Source organism: Taeniopygia guttata, chromosome 10, assembly GCF_048771995.1.
Source record: "Taeniopygia guttata chromosome 10, bTaeGut7.mat, whole genome shotgun sequence".
Classification (NCBI taxonomy): domain Eukaryota; kingdom Metazoa; phylum Chordata; class Aves; order Passeriformes; family Estrildidae; genus Taeniopygia; species Taeniopygia guttata.
In genome coordinates this window covers 8,957,446-8,980,319 of record NC_133035.1, presented here as the reverse complement: position 1 = coordinate 8,980,319, position 22,874 = coordinate 8,957,446, and the positions used below count along the sequence as shown (strand labels likewise).

General features: G+C 46.6%; 1 protein-coding gene across 1 annotated transcript; it reads right to left on the bottom strand.

Moving 5' to 3' along the window:
- Positions 1 to 907: 907 nt before the first annotated feature.
- Positions 908 to 21,302, bottom strand: GNB5 (G protein subunit beta 5). The gene is made up of 11 exons (XM_030280972.4): positions 21,051 to 21,302; positions 17,900 to 18,036; positions 16,374 to 16,415; positions 15,548 to 15,624; positions 13,942 to 14,074; positions 10,237 to 10,380; positions 7,161 to 7,252; positions 6,993 to 7,041; positions 4,410 to 4,506; positions 3,306 to 3,472; positions 908 to 3,001 (listed from the first exon to the last, which is right to left on the bottom strand). Exons 1-11 carry the CDS (start codon positions 21,160 to 21,162, stop codon positions 2,990 to 2,992), a joined length of 1,062 nt encoding a protein of 353 aa, XP_030136832.1. The 5' UTR covers positions 21,163 to 21,302; the 3' UTR covers positions 908 to 2,989.
- Positions 21,303 to 22,874: the final 1,572 nt, after the last annotated feature.

The window sequence follows — 22,874 nt, the reverse complement described above, 5'->3', positions numbered from 1 at the left end:
ATGGGAAGTTGAGGCCCATCCCAGTTGATGTTTTCACCATTACCTCAGGAACAAAGAGGTGATTTTCACAGGTGACAAGCCCATGCACCCCCACACACAAGGCAGTGGCCCTGAAGTGCAAAACCCACAGCATTTCTCCGTGCAAGAACATAAGCGCAAGATCCAGTGTCAGACTCATTCTCACTGGATCCGGTGGCAGTTTGGGCACTGATGTCACACAGAACAAGCTGGCTCAGCACTTTCCCCAGGCCCTCAGAAGAGGGGAAATGAAATAATGCACAAAAATTAAGAAGGTGCTTTTTTCAGTAACTAAACTGAGAACTTCCACTAGACACCTTCAGGCTGACCATAAAACCTACACTGAAGTGGAGGGGACAGCTGGCCACAGCTCAGTTCTCTCCTGACAAGGCAGAAAACTGAACTGCTGCACCTCCAGGTGATCTGCACATCTGGTTTACCCAAAAAGTCACAGCCTGGACCCTCAACAGAATTTCAGTGCCCAGCTTTTCACTGGCATCCTGCTGCAATGCAAGGACCTCCCACAAAACACATACCCTGCATTTTCCAGTTCCTTCCTAGGCATGGCAATAAGGATCTGGAAAGAAAACATTACATTAGCTGTGATCCTTCTGAGCAGGAAAACAATCTGAGTTCTCACCTCCTGAATGCAGGGGGAATTGAGATTTCAAGTACTTTCATGGGCTGCTCACTCTGATTTGCTGTGGTTCACCTTGGGTGTTTCCAGAAAATATTTCAGAAGCAATTTTCTGGATTTTACCTGAGATTTTTGCAGGAGAAATCATTTAAGAAACTGTGTGGCGCAAAAAGTGAATGTCAAAAAAGGCAAAAAAACCAAATAGCTACCATTATAAATACCTAAGAAATGGAAATAACTACTACATACATGTTCTCAATATGTAAAATACAATTTATTGTATTTAGGCTGTTCATAAGTATCAACACAATGTATTATGTTTGAAACAAACATCTTGCAAATAAATACTACCTAAACATTATTATTAATCTCTTGATCAAATGTGTACAGTGAATTGACTCAATATTGCACAGTGAGTTCTATATGACATTTCCATAGTGCATTCTGTTTGTTACAGGGATAGTTTGCCATAAATATTGCAAAGCATCAGAGCTGACTTTTCCAAGTGAAAACAGCTGACCTATTCCATTAGGGATGGAAGGCTGCCATAAATGTCAGTGTCTTAGGTTATCTGGTTATGGATTCACAGAACCTAAGGTTTTCATTGATGAGGAGACTTTGTTTCTAATATGATTTTTATATAATTGTCAAAAAATACCACTTGCAAATAGAATGAGGATGTTATCATTAAACTCCAGTGACCAGTGAGCTTGTAAACAGGTTCATTCCAGTAAGCTTGTTTTCTCTTGTTCCAATCTAAATATAAACCATATATATGATATATTCGGAGCTGTGCCTCACCACCTGCATTTCAAAGGCCAGGCTGTGCAAGCCCCCAGCATTATTCCAGTTCTTTGTGCCTGTGCTCAGGTGAGACTCAGAGCCTGTTGGTATGAGCAAAGCTGACACATTCTAGCCCCAATGGTTTTCAATGTATGAATGCAGATATAATCTCACAATGGTTCCATAATTAATTGTATCTCATCTTTATCTGATTAAATCTTGGTTCTAGAGCATCACTTCTGTGTGGGGTGGTCCTGCCAGTCCTTATGGCATTGCCATGCTCACACAGAGCATGGGTGCTGCCAGCAATGTGGCCAGCTGTCCTGCTCTCCTGAAAACCAGTGACTCCTGGATCAGATGGAGCCATGTGCTCTGGTCAGCACAGTATCAAGCACTGGCAGGACTGTGGCTCACAGCAGATTTTCCACAGCTCACTGTTATTCACTCTCAAGTCCAACTATGACAAAACCATGTCCATGGCAGTGGGAGATGACTGTGACAGTAAGGACTGTAGGATTTCACCTGTATTTGTATGAACTTACAACTGCTCTGACATTGCAGAAGGACCTTAAGATGGGCATATACTGCTTTAATATACATTTAAGCTACATTGCCTTGCTGAAGTTGTATGAACTGCTCAAAATGCAAATAAGAATTATGGTCATAGAATGACTATGACTGACTTGGAAAAGATTTGACCATCAGTATAATGGCGCTTAATGCTTAGCCTGCAGTATCCCTTAGTGCTCAGCATGTAGTATTTCTTTAAGTAAAAGAAAATTCACTCACCAAGTGATACAATTAAAAATTTCTAAGAAACTACTGGTTAAGTATTACCTCATGATTATGTAAATCATGTTCATATCCCTCCTCTTTGTTGTTTATAAGTTTGTCTATATTTAGATTCTTTATATTCAGGTAACAGAGATGAAATACTTATTTCTATCTAAAAAGACAGTAGGAAAAAACAGGGATTGAAGGGATTTTTTTCTGTACAAAAAATACATTTCTATGACAGCAGCCAGTACCTTCACAGTAGCTCCTTTGCTCCTCTACTTACCACCAAGGTTCAGTCATCCATAACACCATCATAAAGTATCATAATTGTTTCTCTTTCCATTTTTCAACACTGAAATTCAATATGCTACTACGGAATGTTTCCAAAGCCTTTTGCTATATCCTGATAAAATCAGGACTTTTTATTTTACTTTAAAAAGGAACTAAATTCATGCAAATAAATACATAATGTGCACTGAAATACTAAATTCTATGATACAGGTGACTTTGGAGAAAAGTCCCTTTATAAATAATGAAACTAATTCTAATAAAAGAATATAGTTTCAAAAAAATTAAAACATTTCATTTTACTACAAGTTGATGTTTGCTACGTGTTCAAGCAGACTACATTTTCTACCTAGTTGGGTTAATCTGTGGGTTGAGTGTCACTCTTCTGTACTGTAGTGGATATTTGATTTTGAGGAATGGCTTCTTTATGCAGTTTTTGTAGTCCGGGTTTCAGTCTTCATTTGATTCTGCATACGGGATCTCAGGTTACGCCCAGATCTGTAGACAGAGAGAGAGCTGAACACTCCTTTATGGCCCTGACTCTCCTATCAAACCTTAAATGAACACTGGGCAGCCGATCACATTGGTGGTACAGAGTATCAGCAGCAATGATAATCATGTAACCCAGCAGCAAGCTCAAACTCAGCGGTTCCACTAGCACTTCCTGGGGGTTTTTATTTGGCTTTGCTGTTGGTGTTTTACAGTGTTTTATACCCTCCTTAGCTCCCTCTAACAACCCTCCTGCTGACCCCCTTTTGTTCAACAATTGAAGAAAGAAGCGCTCCGTTCCCCCAGCACTTACTCGGAGGGTGTGGTCCCAGGAGCCCGAGCAGAAGGCGGTGCCGTCGGGAGAGACCCGCAAGGTGCTGACACGGTTTTCGTGTCCGAACAGAATGGACACGCGGGACCCCTTCAGCACATCCCAGACATTGATGGTGTAATCGTTATAGCCTGCGAACAGCAGGCGACCTGCAGAGACAGTGAGAATTTACACCGTGAGCTCCTGGCGTGCCTTGCCTGCAGCCACAAGCCACCCTGTGCCCACTGCTTGCCCGGGCCAGCTGTGCCCTCGTGGGACAGCCCTGCCGCTGCTGAGCTGCCCAGGCTAAATGCTGAAACACAGTTAATTAGTTAAAAGCATTGTAAATTATAGTTAAATTACATAGAAGTGTTCAGCCATCAGAGATGGGGGATGACTTCAGTGACAGACTGAACAGCACTTTAACAGCTATTGCAGGGTAATACTGCTTAACTCAGACCTTACACAGAAGTTGAATAGAAATGCTTGAATGATTAACAGACGATTTGGTAAGTGATTCACTGCCAAAGGGACAAGCCGTGGTGCTTGCGACCATGACAGAGACGTTTTCCTCAGCTCCGGGAGGAGGGCAGCACACCACCCACTCACCCCACCCAGGGTGACTGGGGAGCTCTGCACTAGTGCTGAGACAGGAGACAAGACTCGAGCTTGTCTCAGGGTCTGTAGTGAAAAGTGGCAATGTCTCTTTCTTCATACCCCTCTAATATACTTTTACTATTAATCATTTGTTATCCTTTTAAAAACTATTTATGTAACTGCACTTCATAGTTAGCTGAATTTCACGTTGCCTTTGAAATGTTTTTCATTATTATTGTGAAACTCTAGCCCAGCTGTAGTTAATGGCAAAGTATTTCCTGCCTTCAGTAGGGCCAGGAAAATACTTTTCATCACTACAACGAAGCAATAGCCAGCTAGGTTATTTAGAGAGTAATTATTTTTACAGAGACAAAAGAAAGCTTCCATGCATTTGGTACTTATTACTTTTGATAACTTTTAAGAATGAACGTTTTATCAAATTAAACTGAAAAATTCTACAGGTCCCCTCAAATCTCAACACTAAAATAACCTCCAAAGTTCAAGTCTCACCACTGAGAGAGAAGTCCACACTGGATGCTCCAAAAATGATGCTCTCTTTGGAATAAATTGCTACTTCTCTGTCTGCACGAAGGTCATATAAACGACACTAGGATTAGAAAAAAACCAACATACATGCCTCAGTAAATACTAGAAGCACTGGCTACAATATTTGGAAAAAATGGGAGTGGGAAGTGCAGCCTAACAGACATCACAGGAAGTGGCTGCTTGGCTTTTTTCCTTCTGCTTCTTTCTGCTTCCTCCTTTCCTTCTGCTTCTGGCTGCTCTAACTAGGATCCTCTAACAGGGATCTAAGCAACCCAAGGCTGTTTTATATACACTGCAAGAAGAACTTTTTTTTTTCAAGCCACTTCTCTAAGCCTCCTGCCTGTCCTAGAAAGACATGAGTGGTGAGCTTTGGGCCATGGTACCCACTGGAGTCCCCTGACCCTCCTGCTTCCTCCTCTGTGGTTTATCAGGGCACCCTGCTGCTGGGGAGGTGCATGTGGAGACAGTATCTTAAACAACGGTTTAGCCACAGCTGGAGCCTGGGAGATGGGATCAAATCTCTAATCACTACTGAGTTCATGGACCATGTGGCACAGAGGAGCTTGGGTGGTAGTCCTGGCTCTGAGTAAAGCAAACAGAGAGCAAACAGTCCCTGCCCTTCTGGGAGGCCTCTCTGTTTGAAAAACCTATGTGAAAATAATTCAAGTGAAATAATACATTTTAATGCACATCTCTGGTTTTCATTTCTCATGGAAAATTCCAAATCACCTCTAACAACCTATACTTCCTGTTTTTATCATTTGCCAGCAAAGTTTGGCTTGTTTGACATGGAAATCATGTATCAGACTTCACTGCCAGACTTCAGACTTCACTGCCATGTAGAAAGGCAGCCTGCTAGCCCTGAAATCAAAATGCACTTTTGAAACTATGTGAACTGAAACCCCTCCTCAATAAGTTAAGCTTAAGCAAACACTGGCCAGATGGGATTGCTAATATTAAGACTTTACTATTGAAAAATGGCTGGTATTCAAGTCTGCACATAAAGAGGGGACTGTTTGATTTGCAGGGCAGTGGGGAGCTGCCAGGTATGTGCAGTCCAGTCTCCCAGTGCTCCACACAGATGAATAATTTAATCAGACTGTCCTGACAGGGAGCTGGGGTCACTGCAGATGACAATACTGTCATCTAAGCATGCTTTTATGGATTACTTCCAGTCACGATTATCTGTTCCTCAGAATCCCCAAGTATATAAATCAGGTCAAAGATATCACTCTGTAACACTGCAAAAACAAACCCCTCCATTTAAAGAGTGAGGTAGCTGGAAACTGCCAAAACTTCTGTCAAAAGTATAGAGGTGGAATTTCCCATTCTCCTGCTTGAGTCAGGGTGTCAAAAATGGTTAAAAAAGAAAAAAAATTCAAATCAATTAGTAAGAACTTGTGATACTGGATTTTAAAAGAGAGTGTTTCCACTGGAATTTAATGATGGACAATTTCTCTGTATCACTCCCTCAGCATCTCAAGAGCTCACAGTACTGCATCCAAGTGTGCAGAGAGCCACTTGGCTCACCACAGGGCTAGAGGTATTAACTTCTAATCGCAGTTTTTAAAACATAAAATCAGGGTCACTCTCTCCAAAGAGCCTTGGAATGTCTCCCCATCCAATGAAGACAAAAGGAATGTTTCTGTCGAGTTTAGCTAGCATTGGAGCAGACTCAAAACATGCTCTGAGGGCAGAGTACTTTAGATAAAGTCTTTGCTCCCAGGTGACTCAGTGTGATGTTTGAATAAACAGGAGAAATAAGGTGCCAGGTGCCTCCCCATCATCTGCTCTCACGCTACACTTAACTGCCAGCTCAGGCCGTGCAGGGCTGTGGTGGGGCAGAGCCTGGTCCCCCATGGGACAGGCCAGCTGCTGGGAGGGCCATCAGCCCTGAGCATCACTCAGGGGCACAGGGCACCCGGAGGTAAATGGCATTTTGTATACATTGTGTTGATCACATTTACCAGTCAATGCATTCTGACCCCTCCCTAGCAGATTGCTCATAGATAAGTAAGATCCATTAAGGGCTGATGTGTGATCTAGGATGACCTGGATGCAGTGACTCACTGCAGTGACTGTGGCCAAGGCCACCCTGGTGCTGCAGAGCCCAGCTCCCCACATCTGCCCTGCTCTGCCCTGAGCCCATGGCCCCTCTGCTTTCTGGGACATGCTGACACAAGCTGCAGCATTTCAGCTGGTTCCTCCCATGCTGTGCCCAAGAGCTATGTGAAGCCAAATATCTTCCAGTAAGACAACTAATGTTAGTCATGAAACTTCAGACATAGAGAATCTGAAATGAGTATTTGGACAGCATCTCTTGTAGAGAAGTTTGCAGAAGTGACCTACAGTGTTACATGATTTTCCCTAGAACATTATATATGGTATTTAGTATCTTATCTTGCACGACTATTATTTCTGCAAATTTGGTGTCACAGGCCCAGTTTAGTCACTAAAAGCCCTCTGTGGATATGACCTAGTCTTTTAGGAAAATCTGACTTGGGAAGCAATAGAATTTTCCTAAATAAGGTTGCTGAATTAACATACCGTGGCATCGTCTGAACCAGAGGCAAAAGCATCTCCACTTGGATAATATCTGTGCACAAGTGAAAGAAGACCAGAACATTACATTACTTGGATGAGATCAGACTTCAGAAATAGAATCAGCACATTGCTCAACACTGCAAACGTGTCCTCTCCCAGAAACACACTGACCTGACACTGTTGATATCTGAATCGTGGGTTTCAAATGACTGCACACACTGTCCAGACCTCATGTCCCAAACCATGGCTTTCTTGTCACATCCCTAGGAAGAAAAAAAAAAAAAAAATCATTGCAGTTGTGCAAATGGTGACATTCATCCTCATGTGGCTGACCATCAAGCCTACTACATTCAAAGGCTCTGAACATCACAACTCCCAGAGGATTTAACCAGCTGAGCAGCCCCAGAACTGGCTGCAGTGGTACCCTCAGCTGTGCAGTTGCAGGTGGGAGCAGAGCTGCTCATGAAGGCTGGAGCTGCCCTGCACTCACAGCCCTGCTCTGCTCACGCTGCTGCCCTACCTCTGTCTGCAGCCCCACCACACCAGAGCTGCACAACTGACCTGTTCCCTGACCACTTCACATGACCAAGATAAAATACCAGTACCCAGCATTTTAAGTTTTATAACTAGTTCTTTCCATAAACTGAAAGAAAATTAAATCAGTGCATCCAGAGGGTTTCTTGCCCAGCCTCCTACCAGGGTTAACCCCTGTCAGGGCTCTGCACCCACATGGTTGATGGTGTGGTTGGGATGAGCAAAACAGCATAGCAGCACTTCAGCTCATCCTCAAGCCAAAACCTGCCCATCCAATCTGTGCTTTGAAAGGATCATTTAACAGTCAGTGCTCAGCACCCTGAATTCTTTGGGCAAGGGGCTTGGCCCACGTGGTCTACACTGTCCTTGGGGCAAGAACCATCTCATACCCATGGGGCCACACTCTCAGCTGCAATGTCTTACTGCTGTCACAGTTGTAGAGACAGGAAAAAGAACATGGACTTTGCTTTGAAGAGTGATGGGAGATTTTAATAAAATTGCCTTTGCTGAGGAGCAGGCAGGCTGAGCTCCAGGGGCTCAGCCTCTCTGAGGCTGTGTGAGAAGAACATGGCAGGCCAAGTGGCTGCTGCCTCTGCTGAGCCAGAGCACCCTGCCCACCAGACCGTGCCACACATTATTTATTTTAATCAAATATGATAGCTAATTAAATTAAACAGTTTCCTCACAATTCACATATTTCTCTCACTTTTTTTTTTTTTTTTAATTCTGTTGTTGTAATGAAATCCTAGTGTTTTTAGTAAATATGCCATTATTTAAAAGACGTAATGCTCCTTGGCATCAGCTTGTGGTTTCTGCACTGGGGAAACCAAACAGGATAAAGAATATTTTGGACCCAGCATATTTCCCTCTCAAGCTCCACCTTAGCCCAAGCCCAGCCCTTCACATTGCTTCCATGTGCACTGTTTACTGACCCCTCTAGGAGTTTGGGGGCAAGACCAATCTGCTTTGACTCCTAAGGTTTTGAAGGAGAAACCAGCAACCACCTGTGGAGAGATGGACCCCCTGAGTGATACCCAACTCAGCTGAGGAGCCTTGCTCAGAGCTGAGCACAACAGCCTGGGACACAGCCCCGAGCTTACCTGGGAGGGCTGGAATTTAATTTAAGTCATTAAATGTAACAGCACCCAGCCTACATGCTGATATACTGACATTGCTTACTCCAGCTCAAGGTTGCTGTACCACAGAGGCACGGTATTCAGGGAATCTCTTCATGCCACCATATCTTCATGCTGCTCTGCCTATACCTGCACTGACACGATGCAAGACAGGTCTTCACTGCAGTGGTGTTTTGCATGTGATGAATTAAGCGAATGCCTGTAAGCACAGACATGCCCAAGCTGCTCTATCAACACAAGTATGACATATTCTCTTAGCAGTACCAGAGCTGCCTGCGATTCCTTGCCCTATAATAAGCTGAGCTGTTCCCAGGGAGAATGAACCTATCCTTTCTGGGAAGCAGGCTTGGTGACAGGAAAACCCGAGAGAAGTAATGCACTTGGATGGAATTAGCTTTCAGTCACGCTTCGGAGCAGCTGTGCTACCAGCAGGCAAGCTGGGCCAGTGTGCTGGACTCTGCTCCTGATGTGCCAGCCAAATTTGATAAAAAGAGCCAAAACAGAAGAGGACCAGGTTTATTCTGTAGGGATAAGACCACGACTCCAAGCACCCCTAACTCATGGTTGGCACCCTCTGGCACAAGGGCCATTTCCGTCTTCAAATATAGGATCAACCATGGGCCAGTGCTGGTGGGGCTCAGAAACCAGCAAGGTTATTGGTACCTTCAGCAGAGCTACGGGTAGCAACTGGCCTCTCAGCTCCTGCACACTCACTTTCTAATGTGGGAAAGACTAAGATCACCTTGAAATGGAGTTGAGCCCCATCCCACCCACCTTTATGCCTGGCCTGCCTCACTATCAGGCTGTGTGCCAATGGCTCAGCTGCCTGGGAACAGTGATCCCTCAGCAGCAGGACATGATTTGGAAGATGCCCGGACCAGCCCAGTCCTGCAGCCCCAGTGAGGTTTGTGTGCTCCTCTGCACCAGGACAGGGAGCAGAGTGTTTGACTGATGCTTTAAATGCCTCTGGTACCACTGGAAGGCACAGAGGACACAGCAACAGCTGAAGATGTGGCCGCACCTCATCTCCCTGCTCCAGCTTGCACGAGGGGTTTGCCAGTGTCCAAGCTGCCCCTTGACTCTCAGGACATAGGGGCACGCACATTATTTGCAGCCCCACTTCGATGCCCTGAGCACAACCTGACGCCTGTCACACCCCATCTGACTCTAAGAGATCTGGGCACAGGGAAGGAGCAAAGTGTCGGAACTCCTCTGCTGTTCCAGGCTCCTACCCACAGGGACTCACACCTCCACTGTGGTAGGAGCCCACTGCTCTAACTCTGAGCCTTCCCCTTCCCAGCAGAGGCGTTGCTTTGATCAAAGCTGGATTGCTTTGATGTGGGGTGGAACTTGCTAAGCAAGCAGAACTGCAGTCAGACTGGCTGGGTGGGTTTGACCCCACAGTCAGGGGTTTAATTTGCTCCAGCTTGGAAAATGTGCTTGCAATGAATGGATTGCACTGGGGCATCCAACATATACTCCAGCACTCTCTCAATAACATCGTGAACCTCCTGCTTTGCTGCCTTTTCATTTCCATATTCCTTAGTTTTATATTATGAGAGAAAGCTCCTGCTTACCCCAGAGACAAATGTATTTCCCGTTTCAGAAGGGGCCAGGTCCAGGCACAAGACATCAGCTCCATGACCATGGAAACTCTGTAGAAGTTGCCCACTCTCAACATCCCATAGAGCACAAGTTCCATCTCCACTTGCTGTCAGGATCTGTAGGATGTGGGAAGAAGAGTCACAGTACAAGAATCAGCAGATGACCTTTAGGTGACAAAGAAACAACTGCCATCGTACACAAACACCAAAGGACAGCTTCAATTTAATGAAATATTAGGCAATAAATCAAAGCCATAAACCCAATGTGAATCTAAATATAGCTCATGGATTTTATTTTTAAGGAAAAAAAAGTAGAGTAAAAAAGAGAGCTGTATGGACACCTCTATCCCTACACAATATTTCAATAACAGTCCCTTTTGTGTGGTGGGGTTTGCACAACTGACAGCAGTAAGGATGTGCTGGCATTTTCATATTCCCTAAAAAGGAGACAGAACAATACTGGTATTCTTGTCTGGCCCTGTATTTCACTCTCCATATTTAGGCTGCTGGAATTCAGTCCAGGTAAATGGAAGAACTCTTGAAGTTAAGTATAGCTGTTTTACTCTCTAATTTTTTTTCTTTCTGCTTGAAATAGTCAGGTTAAACCAAATTAATTTGCTTAAGTCATGGATTTTCTGAAAGGGAAGTAAGCCTGTCTAGACAGTTGTTTGAGAAGTCCATCAGCTCTCACTTGTCCTAAACCATTTGTGTGTGAAAAGGCTTGAACATACAGTGACTGAACATAGCTCACAGCTTCCCATCTGCTACAGTACTTGCAGAAAGCACATGTGATCAGAGCTTGTTATTGTGGCTAAATCCTGATGATGCTCAATTGTTCAAAATTTCCCCTTGGCACCCGAAACTGTTATGCAATCACAAATCACAAATTCTGTAGGTTGAAAGAGTCCCTGTGCACTGGTGTGGAAGGAAGCAAGGCTGAACGTAGGAGGGCTCTCAGTTCTGTACACAGGTTTTTCTCATGGTTGGTGAGGAAACTCAAGTGATCCCAGTGGGTAGTTACAAGTTGAAAACAAAATTCTCTTCAAGAAGAAAATGATCACACAGTCATGAAACCATTCACAGAGTTGCATAAAGGTTAAACACTGAACATGTTTGACAGATGCTCCAAAAATTCTTCCCGTAAACAGAGGCCTGCAAAGCTGCAGAACAGACTGTTCCGAATCCTGCAGCAGAGAGATGATAATACTCTCAGATGATAATAGCAGAAGAAAGTCCTGAATTGTCTTCCCAGCCAGTTTTGAGCCTAGATGAACTCCCCTGTTCTGGGGAATGTTTGTACTTGGCTGAGGAATGAAGACTTTCAGCTCTTGTAGCACTGTGAAAGGGAATATGAAGGGAATAGGAGTGGCTAAAGGTATAAGGGAAGTGTTTGTTGGCAACCCAGAGCTCCAGTCAATGCTTAAAGAGAAATTATATGGACTCAACTTCAAGGCTGCTCCTCAGCCCTGCCACACTTGGGAGCATGACTGCCGGCCCTATGCAAAACACTTGAGATCCCAATTAACTGCTGCTATAAATACACATAGAGCATTGTCACGTGGGGAGCATTATCACACCACAGAGCTGCAGATACCTAATTTAGGAAGTGAGGCTCCCAGGCTCTCTGCTCACTGAGGCAGGGGAGGCTCTATCAAGCCAGACTGGTTTGGGGCACTGAGAACAAAGTGTGTGGGTCACCCAGCCCTGCAGCTCGGGGTCCACATGGGAACATGATGAGCAGCAAGGGTGGGACCCCCTTCTTCAGCACCCACAGCCTGGGAGTGACTCATAATGAGCCACCCCCAGATCTCCTCTCTTTCCACTGCACTGCCCAAAGCCCATGAGCATACTAAACCCCAAACTCCTACCCAGTCTTCCACGGCTCTGAGGGAAAAGTGAGCTGCAGTTTAAGACACAGTCAGGGCAGAGTTAAAGCCCTGGCAGCACCTAGCAGTGGGAGTTGTGGGGACACTGGGCTGGGGGACACCTCCAGGACAGCACCACATCCCTCCTGATGCAAACTGGGAGAGCAGAGCTGCTCTGCACACAGCTGGCAGAGCTCCTGCACAATGTACTTATTGCACTATGCACTCTCAGAGTTACTGAATAGTTTTAAATCTCAATCGTTTTAATTCTGATGCCTTTATGTAAATGAAAAAAAGATAATAAATCTGGGATTCTCTAGGATCTGCTACATAAGTGTCCTAAGAGAAGCTTGGCCAACCTGTTGCTTGTATTTGTTTGAATAATAATATGCAGCGCCATAAATGATCACTTCTAAACCTAGCAATCACAAGAAAACTTCTTTTTAAAAACTTCAGAAAAATTTCTGACTTGCTAAATATAAAGCTTAATCCACTAAAAAAAAAGGTTTATAAATATAAACTTAATCCACTGTGACTTACAGCAGTAATACACGACCTTCAATATCAATGCAGTTTGTTGTATTTAAAATGGAAAAAAAAAAATCCCAACTTTTCTTTCCTTTTAATTATGAAAAAAAAAAATTGCTATTTTTCCTGTCAGAGGATTTAATCTCAAAGCATTTAAGTATAGACAATAGAAAACTGGGTTTATATCTCATCAGAAACATTCCACTTAATGTAGACTCTAATTCCACACAGCTCCTGCACGGGAAGGTCAGGGCTAAGCAAGCCTGAGTGCTGGGTACCTCCACCACTTGTTTCCATGGCAATGGACTTAAATTAGCACCTCAGAGTCATTACAGAAACCAGAGAGTGACAAACAACAACATACTCTCAGCTTCACATGTCCTGAAATAGAAGCAATGAGAGCTGATATTTCCTTCAGAAGAGCTCCAAATATCTGGAAGAAGGGAACATGGTATTCCCTTTCCAGCAGCTCTACTGACATTGAGAGCTATAAAAATGCTCCATTCTGCCACTTATTTTGCTGCAGAGCTGCACTAAGAAGAGCTTTAATTAAATTCAGAAACCAGAGAGGACAAGGGGATTATCCTGGCTCCTTTCATCATCCTCTGTGTTCCTAGAGAAAGAGATCTTTGAGATAGATATTCAATAGAGAGGAAAGCTGGCTTGGTCTCAGATCTGCATTCAGTTCATGGCTTTGCCATCACCTCCCATTGTGGGCCCCTGTGCTCCACCCCACTGCCTGTGAGATGGGAACAGCATCACTCCTTTCCCTCGAGGGAACACAGCACTGCATGCAGAAACAGCAGGCATGGTCCTGTGGGGCCATCCTCAAGCTCAATTGTATTACCTGGTACAAATAAAAAATACTTTCAATGAAAGCAAAAGCAAATGTTGCCGGATGTCCGGGACAAAGCAGGCAAACAATACAGTCACCATCAGCTGGCACAGACCCAACCCAGTCCTGGCTGAGCCAGGTTTCAACTGTTTGCAGTAGTCTGGGCTCCTAAAAGCACAAACTGGGGAGCAGAGAGCATACAGGTATCAGCAAGCTCCCTCTGCAGAAGCCACAGGCCTTTGCAGGGACAGCCTGGCCACAGGATCTGACATGAATTTCCTTACAGCAGCTTTTGCAGCGCCTTCATTGCCCCAGTGAGGATGTTCCAGCAGCCCCTGCAGGAGCAGGACATGGCCATGGGTGCCCCAGGAGCAAGGAAGGACATGTGCACTGCACCCGAGTGCAGCTCCTTTTAGGTGATGGTGAGCAGCGGGTAGGGAATGCATTTACCTGCATGTCTGAGTTAGTGAAGCTGCAGGCAGACAAGTAGTTCGTGTGCATTGCAACAGATTTCTTCTTTGCAGCCATATTTTCATTTTTTTCAAATGTCAGAGGGTACACAGAACACTTGTTGTCCAGGCCACTGAAGAGAGTAATAATAGCAATAACAGAGAGAGTAAAACTGGTCAAAACTGCAACAACAAAAGGCGAGTGGTGATAAGGACACCACCTGTCAGGGCTGTGCTGCCAAACCCTTACAAGTACCGACTTCCCTGTATTGTGCTGTGTGGGATCTCCCTGTGCAGGGAAGCCCCAGCTGCCTCACCAGCCTGGCTGCTGTACAGAACTTGAACAGCTGCGCCTCAGTATCCTTCACCCTTATCGAGTTTATAAATGGCACTGAATGAAACCTCACGAAAGTATAAACTGGGAGGTGACAGCAGCCACCTCAGGGTTAATGTTTCACATACTGCCAAACTGCCATTTTTCTGCTGACATCTGTCATGGCAAAGATCAGTATTTCAGCATCATTATACACCTACCTTAACAAATGTGACATAGCTCCTGTAGAAGAGACAGCATAGCTAGTAGTGGGTGTGAAGATAAAACTTATACACCAGTTTGGAAAAAAGCTAACAGAAGCACTGACCTCCGTAGCTGCTGCCCTCCTCCTGAACACTTGTACCAGTTAAGCTGTGTCAGACCCAGGACTCATTTCTTATATCTGCCCCTTTTCTAGAGCTGTGGTAGATCAGTCCTGCCATGATCCCCGGGATCCTGGCACACCACCAGCTGCTGGTGCTGTGCCTTACATTATGTGCATGGCAGCACAACAGAAATACAGAATTAGGTGCAATGTATACATGCACTCCCTGTCTCTGCTGCAAGTGTAAAGACAGAGCTTGCTTGCCATTCTTTGGGTTCTAGTCAAAAACAGTTTGCAGACTCCTTTCCACACACAGAGTCTGCTTCTCTGTCTCAGTCTGCCGCGTTCTATTTCCAAGCTGCACACTGAAGTCTCCCTTTGTTCCTTTCTCTCGCCCCAAGCTTACTTTGTCTGATCCACCCAGTTCCTTCTCACAAGATGTTTTGCCAACATTTCATCTCTTTGTTTTTTCCCCTATATAAACTTATTTTTTTTCAAACCTGAGCCCTCAGGAAACGATAAGATTATAAAGGATGGGATTACTTCTCCCTATCCCATCATAGCAAGATCTATTCAAATACTCGTAATCATTAATGATGAACCTCTATGTCATTAAAAAAATTAGTGCAAAGTAAGAATAGAACTAAAACCTCTTTCCCTTAGAAAATATATACAACATAGACAACTACACTAGGAAAGGGAAGTTGTATTCATGCAGAATTCCTAACCCATGACATAAATGCTGAAAGAGGATTATTTTCCATGCTTACACAACAAATGTTATTGCACTGAAGTCAGTGGAGATAATGTGTACGAGCCATTATGGAAATAGAATCAGAGGCACTGAATGTAGACCTTCTACCCACAACCACAGCATGCAAACTTCTATCTGTCAGCTTCTGAAGCCACCAGGACACTGCAGCAAATCCAGCTTCTCTGTGTAAGCTGCTGTGGAAACTGGGAACTTACCCACAAGCAATGGCACATCCAGAAGGGGCATAGGCACATGCCATCACCCAGGTACACGGCATCGTCACGGCGTGCTCCTGAAACACAGCATCCCTTTAGACTGGGACCTCACTGCTCCTCTAGTCCATGCAAGGAAAACAGTGGGAGTAGTAAGTTCAGTATTTCTGTAGGACATCCTTAGGGTCAGCACAAGCTTTAGGTGTTTCCCCCAGCCATAACTCACAGGTAAGGCTGCAATCCTGACTGCAGAACACAGCAGAGCAACAGGAGGATGGCCAGTCCTTCTCTGACATCTTCCACCTTATTTATGAGCCCCAAACTGATCACAGAGCATGTTTTATTGGGTCATCCAGTGCTGTGAAAGGTCCCCACTGCTGCACATGTAAAAGTGAGTTAAAAACTCACTTTTTCCTCATCTGTGTGGTGCAGGGTGCCATGAGGCAGCCCAGACAGGGCTTGGAGGAGCAGTGGCACCATTTCGCAGTGAACACCACAGCTGAAGGATCCCCAGATCACACACAGCACCTGCTACAGGGGTGCCCAGGAAAGGTTCCCGTTTTGCTGGATGGGCTTTGCCTCCCTTGTAAGCAAAGGGGTTGGATCAGAGCCTCCCACTGGAGACCATGACAAACCCCAGTGCTGATAGGAACTTTGCTCAGAAACAGGTCGAGGAATGTGCTTTGCCCTGGGCTCCTTTTTTTGGGGTGCTAGTGGAAGTCTGCATTTTATCCCATTATCCCACTGCCTCCAGTGACACTTGTGAGCCCTTCACCTCATCCCACTGTCATTTTCCCTAGGCACAGAATTTTGCTGAAGTTTCACTTACTTTGTTGGTAGTGAAGGAATCCCACACGATCACCTTCCCATCCTAAATGAAAGCAGAGAGAAAGAGAAACTGAGGCCTTCCAGAGATGTGGCTGCTTCCCAGCTTGGAGAAAACTCTGCTGCTCATTTCCTCTCCCCAGTCTCTTATGTTCTTTTGTCTCCATTTTAACAACAGCACAGGGTCACAGTGAAGCACCAAGGAGACACTTCTCAGCAGTGCTGCTGTATCTACCACAAGGGAAGTGTATCCTCCTCTCTCAGATGACTTATGTTTGATTAAAAGACAAATTTATTTTTCAATTTTTTTCTTTTCCCTCTTAATGGCTTCATGAGTACTCCTTTCACCTGCAGCACATGACATGGACAGGGCCATCTCCTCAGGAACCTGCCACCTGTAAGCCCTCACTTGCCTGAATTGATTGTTTATGGATATTGCACTGTTTGTTCATCTTCCCTTTCCAGTCTGATCCTGGTTTTCCCTTTACTTGTCACTACACTTACTTAACCTTCAATTATCCATTAAACAACCAGCTAAATAGCCATCACAGAACCTTGTACAGAGAGCAGCACAATCACTTGGTGTACACTGGCTACAGTCGTGCCAGCTACTTTCCTTGTGCACATAAAATTGTAATCTTCCCTGTATCATGAAAGTGAAATGTTTATTACTGAGCAACAACTGCTTCTGTACCTAGACTTACAGTTCTTAAAATAGAGTAAAAAGTGCATTTCAACTTGTCTGTTCAGTTTTCTGATCTACACACTAACATTTTAACCAATTTAAAAAGTGTGACATTAAATACTTAAATTATTCTCTTTGCTGAGATCACCATGAATGGTAAAAACTCACAGTAAGTGAAGGTGGCTTGCAATGCAGATTGCCTATTTTTATCCCTCAAGTGAGACCCCTGACAGATTTCATGTAGGTCAATGAACAGCTGTGAGATGCAACAAGCTCACTCACTGCCATACTGGGCTCAGGATGAACCAGGGGATCTAGAAAGTAATTATCTCATTACCTCCTCCAGCTTTTGAGACTGGTCTTGAGCAGGTGTTAGGACTATTTCTCAAAATGCTCAACTAAATGCAGTAATTCTGGCAGGATATCTGAGGCTTCAGGATATCTGAGGCTATCAATCATACAGACTGCTGAAGAAATTTCTGTGCATAGAAATCTCTAAAAGAATCAACATCTCTTTTCCTTATTATTTTCTCTGAACACACAACCTGAAAAATTAGCTGAGTATTTAATCAGTAAAGAACAAGGAAATAGATGTAGCCTCTATTTTTTTATTGTAGGAGGGAATATGGGAAAATCTGTGGATGACTGGACAAGAGATATTTAGGGCATGAGCTACAAGAGGTGTACCAATGATTCAAAGGCTAGATTTACACTCTCTGAACAAATACATTCCCAATGAACTTCTTTCAGGGCATCTTGAAAACATTTACAGTAATCCCAGGTATCAGCTGACAGGAGTGGCACACAGCACAGCAAGAAGAGTTGTATAGTGCTCAACAGCATACCTGGGAAGAGCTCACAATTCTTCTCTTGTCTTTGCACCAGTCCATACAGAGAACTTTGTTTCCATGGCCCTTCAGGGTCCTCCTGGTCTTCATCACAAACTGTCCCAGTGCCTCCACACGCTCTGCCACCTGATGAACTGCAAACAGCTGATTGTTAGAGAGCCCTTCATCAAAGCTCTGCCCTGGCTAATATCTGTTTATGAGTAATGGCCCTGGAGGGATTCATCCATGAGCTCTGAGTCCATGCTGCAGTGAGCTCTGCTTCAGAGCTGGCAGGTGGCTAACACCAAGGTGGGCGGCACATATTCACCAGATAAAGACAGGGATGAATTCACTCAGGGTTGAATTCCAGGGATGTAGCAGCTGAAGCTCTTGCAGACCATCCCACCCAAATATAACTGGAAAACAGATTACCCCTTTGCCCCCCTTTACTGGGAAATGCTCAGGCCTGCAGGTGGACAGTCAGGTGCTCTGGAGGTGAGACTCCCAGCTGCAGCACTGTGGTGGTGCAGTGAGTACAGGTACTGGCCACTGGCACTGGTGACTCTGCTGTGCCATCCCTTCTGGTGGCCAGGAGCAGAAGGGCAGGACACAGCTCTGAGTGAGAGAAAGGTGGACATTTGCTGTAAGAGTGCACTACCCAACCTTTCAACAGTAATTATGGACATCAAGGGATGGATGGACATTCATGGGACGTCCCTTCTGCAAAAGAGGGAAACAGAGGGCAGGGCAAGCAACTTTCCTGAGCAGCATCCTCTGGCAGAGAAGTCAGTTCTTTCATACCTCATTTAACAGCAGTACTTTGAGTTGATGTTCTTTAAAACTCAACAAATTTACATTTCTGTTTGTGCAAACTGACTTTGACATAAAATTCATGCAGCTGACACAACTGAAAGGTGTCTCATATAACCCTGATGCCTCAAGCTGGGGTCACCTGTAAATGTGTGGGAGAAAATGTCATTTGAGGAAACCTATTTGCTCTGCTCCAGCATGTTCATCCAGGGTGGAGCTGAGTAGGGCCACGATGTATCTCAGCACCCAGGGGCAGCTCTTCACACACAGGGAGGTTGAGACTCACTTCAAGTCCCTCAGCAGAGTAGAGATCCTGAGGCCGGAGACTGGCACCAGAGTTAAAATTTACTCTGTCTAGAGGAGAGCTGATAGGATCCCAGCCCTTCCTGTGTTGTGTGGATGTCCACACCAAAACCTAAGATGATCCAGCTGCTGCTGGCTGTGGAGTCAATGCCTGGCTCAAACCTTCTGAAATAAATGGAGAAGCTCACAGGCTTTAATGAGCTGGAAGAGGAAATTTTGAGCTTTTCACTGCCCTGCTGGAGACTGAGTTCACCCCATGGCAGGTGGTGCTTTGGAGCTGCCTTGCTACTTTACCCTTCATCACTTTTCTGGGGCTGAAGGAAAGCTCACGGGCTGGGAAGGGCTGTGACAGTGACAGAGCCACATCCTGAACTTACAGAGCATTTCTTGGCACAGGCTCAGTGAAGCAATTTCTGCCCAAGGCAGAAACTGATTTCTAGTGGATTGCCTCTTCAAGAGTTGTCTTTCAAAGCCACCAGCCCCACAGGCTGTGCCAGAATAATGCTCTCAGCTGAAATCTCTGCTCAGTCTCCCTGAGCCAGGGGACAAGCGCTGTCCACCACTTCTCACCGTCTGTCCCTAAGTCAGAAGCAAGTTTCTGAGAAAGTATTATATAAACCCACTGAGGAAAAGATACATTACCCCTCCTACTGCCCAGAGAAACCTGCCAAATGATTCCATCAAAAGATATGAAAACACAGGACAGGAGGTTATCATGGCAGCTGGAAAGAGAATATATCTGAAAAAAACAAACCTTTCACAGACACTGGACAAACTGTTCCCATTATGTCAGTGCAGCTGAGATTCTATGAAATTGTCTGGTCTAGCTTGACTGATTCTCTGAGGATGCTTATCTCCAACCACAGCCATAACAATCCTGCTCCTGCCTAGCACAGGTTTGAAAGTCAGATAGTTATTTTTAACCATTCACCAATATTGTTCAAAGATAGTCAAAAATCAGAAAAATATATTATCTAAAGCCAGTAAACAGCTTGAGTCCCAATAAAGCTGCCTATTTTTCTTAAAAATATTGTTTGGTCTGGACAGGAGGTGTGGAATTGATGCAGATACTCTTGGGTCTTTGATATTTTTAGTGTTGAGTCTACTGGTCTCTCTGGCCTTAAAAATTCATGGATTGCACAAACAGAACAAACTTTTGTCTACACCTAAAATTTTAAGCTCTTGAATCGACTCCTGAAAATTATAAGATTGCAAATCAAATGCATGTTTGGCATTTCCTTTTTCTAAGCACATTTTTGGGAGCTGCTGTTCAGAACCAATTGAACAAATAAGGGCAATCCTATTTCAGCCAGCTTTTTCTTTTGGGAACCACAGAGGGAAAGTCATGATCCAAGCAAAAAAAATGCACATGTGAAATGCATTTCTGTTGGGTTATCCCTGATCCTGAAGCTGCAGCTGATAACGGAGATTTACACACTGACAGCTCCAGCACTGACTCACCCGCACCTCTGAATCAGCACCGCATCCTTGCACCTTGTGTCCCTGGCAGAAGGGGGGCAGAGGAGCTGTTTTTGGAAACAATGCTCCTTTTTAAGCCCTTCCACACCTCGGGTGAAATCCTGGCCTCATTGAGGCGAATTCCCATCAACTTCCACACGGCTGGGGTTCACCCCGACCGCTGACACTGCACCCGAGCGCTGCGGGCGATGCCGGGCGGTACCGAGGGGGTTTCAGGGTCCCCGCCCGGCTCCCAGCCCCGCCGGGCCGGGCCGGGCCGGAGCGCCGCGGGGCCGGGGACGCTGCGGGGCCGTACCCGGGCCAGGCCCTGCCCCGCAAACCCGGGCACGGCGGGGTCCGGCCGGGGCACGGCGGGGTCTGTCCGGGGCACGGCTGTGCTCAGTCCGGCCCGGGGCACAGCGGGGTCTGCCCGGCCCGGGGCACGGCCTGTCCGCCCGCAGGGCCCGGGGCAGCGCCCCCGCTCCCGGCCCGGCCCCGCTCCCGGCCCGGCCCCGCTCCCGGCCCGGCCCCGCTCCCGGCCCGGCCCCGCTCCCGGCCCCGGCCTGCCCCACTCCCGGCCCCGGCCTGCCCCACTCACGCTCCACGTCGTGCAGCTTGGCCCGCTCCTCCTCCAGCTTGCCCTTCAGGCTCTCGGCCTCGCTCTTCAGCGACGCCAGGGTCTCGTTCTCGTGCAGCCCCTCGGTTGCCATCTTTGCAAAGGAAGCGGGGAGAGCGGGGATGAGAGCGGCAGGGAGGAGGAGTTTGCCAGCCCGGCTCTCGGGGATGCTGCCGCGGCTCCTGCTGCCTCAGCAACGGCGCCGGAGCCGGCCCGGGCTCCCCTCCCCTCCCCGCTGACGTCCAGGCAGTCCTGAGCACGCACACCGTGGGGACCGGCATCCCCGGCGCTGCCGGCTGCAGCATCCCCGGGCCCGCCGGCTGCAGCATCCCCGATCCCGCCGGCTGCAGCATCCCCGGTCCCGCTGGCTGCAGCATCCCCGCCGCTGCCGGCTGCAGCATCCCCTGTCCTGCCGGCTGCAGCACCCCCGATCCCGCCGGCTGCACCATCCCCGATCCCGCCGGCTGCAGCACCCCCGGTCCCGCCGGCTGCAGCATCCCCGGTCCCGCTGGCTGCAGCATCCCCGCCGCTGCCGGCTGCAGCATCCCCTGTCCTGCCGGCTGCAGCACCCCCGATCCCGCCGGCTGCAGCATCCCCGATCCCGCCGGCTGCAGCATCCCCGATCCCGCCGGCTGCAGCATCCCCGGTCCCGCCGGCTGCAGCATCCCCGCCGCTGCCGGCTGCAGCATCCCCTGTCCTGCCGGCTGCAGCACCCCCGATCCCGCCGGCTGCAGCATCCCCGGGCCCGCCGGCTGCAGCATCCCCATATCCAGCATCCCCTGATCCAGCATCCCCTGATCCAGCATCCCCGTGGTGTCCAGGCCGGCAGCTGGGACCAGCCTCACCTCCTACCTCGTTCCTACACATATCCCAGCCCAGAGGTTTCATTTCCACAGAAACACATGTCGTTGGATTTTTCTGCTGCATACCTAAACTTGTTTGTACAAGTTGCACAATGTGGGAGAAGGAAGGAGGGAAAAAGCCACTGGTCACCCCAATGGCATTTTAAAATCTCACATGGGGAAGACAGATCTTGTCCAGAGTTACCAAGTCCCATCTTAGCTCCATCACTCCCTGATACTCCTATGGGTAAGGGGTACTGGGAGAATCAGCAATGCAGGTATCTGGCCCAGTTCTTGGGCCAGCAGGACAGATGGAGTAGTGAAAACTCTTCTCTCTACTAATCTTTCAATTCCTGATTTTTAAATTCGGTGTTATCAGGGTTCCTTTCCTTTTTGTTTCTTTCCTTTAGACAAGCTACCCCTTGTATATTCTACTCTCAGATGTGCACATTAGAGTCTGTGGCGTTCCCATCTCTTGAAACAGAGCAGTTTCCAAAATCCCAAAGATGTAATAAATAGACCCCCACTTCAGTGTGGTGTGAGCCCAGGGGCTCAGCTGTTTGGGTTCTGCTCATATGAATGTGTGCTGGGCACAGGGAGCAGCTGATGCTTCCAGAGAAAGAACCATGGCACATAGCTTTTGTTCCCTGGGAGTTCCTTGAAAATGTTCCCTTTTTATTACAGAATTGTCCTTGATCTACAGGGAGTAACTCTGTGCAAATTAACTGCCATTATCTCCCTTTAGCCAGAAAATAGACAATCCAGTGGCTATTGTTCAACCTGGGGATGTGCCAAGATTGGAGAGGGAGATAAGAAAATGTTTGCAGCTGTTGTTTGGCCTCTGGGTACATCCTGGACAAAGTGTGGGTCTCAGAGAAAATAAAAGTCGCTTCCCACACTGGGTTTAGAAGCAGCGTTGCTGTCCAGCTGGGATGCACAGGCAGAGCTGCTGAGCTCTTCACCA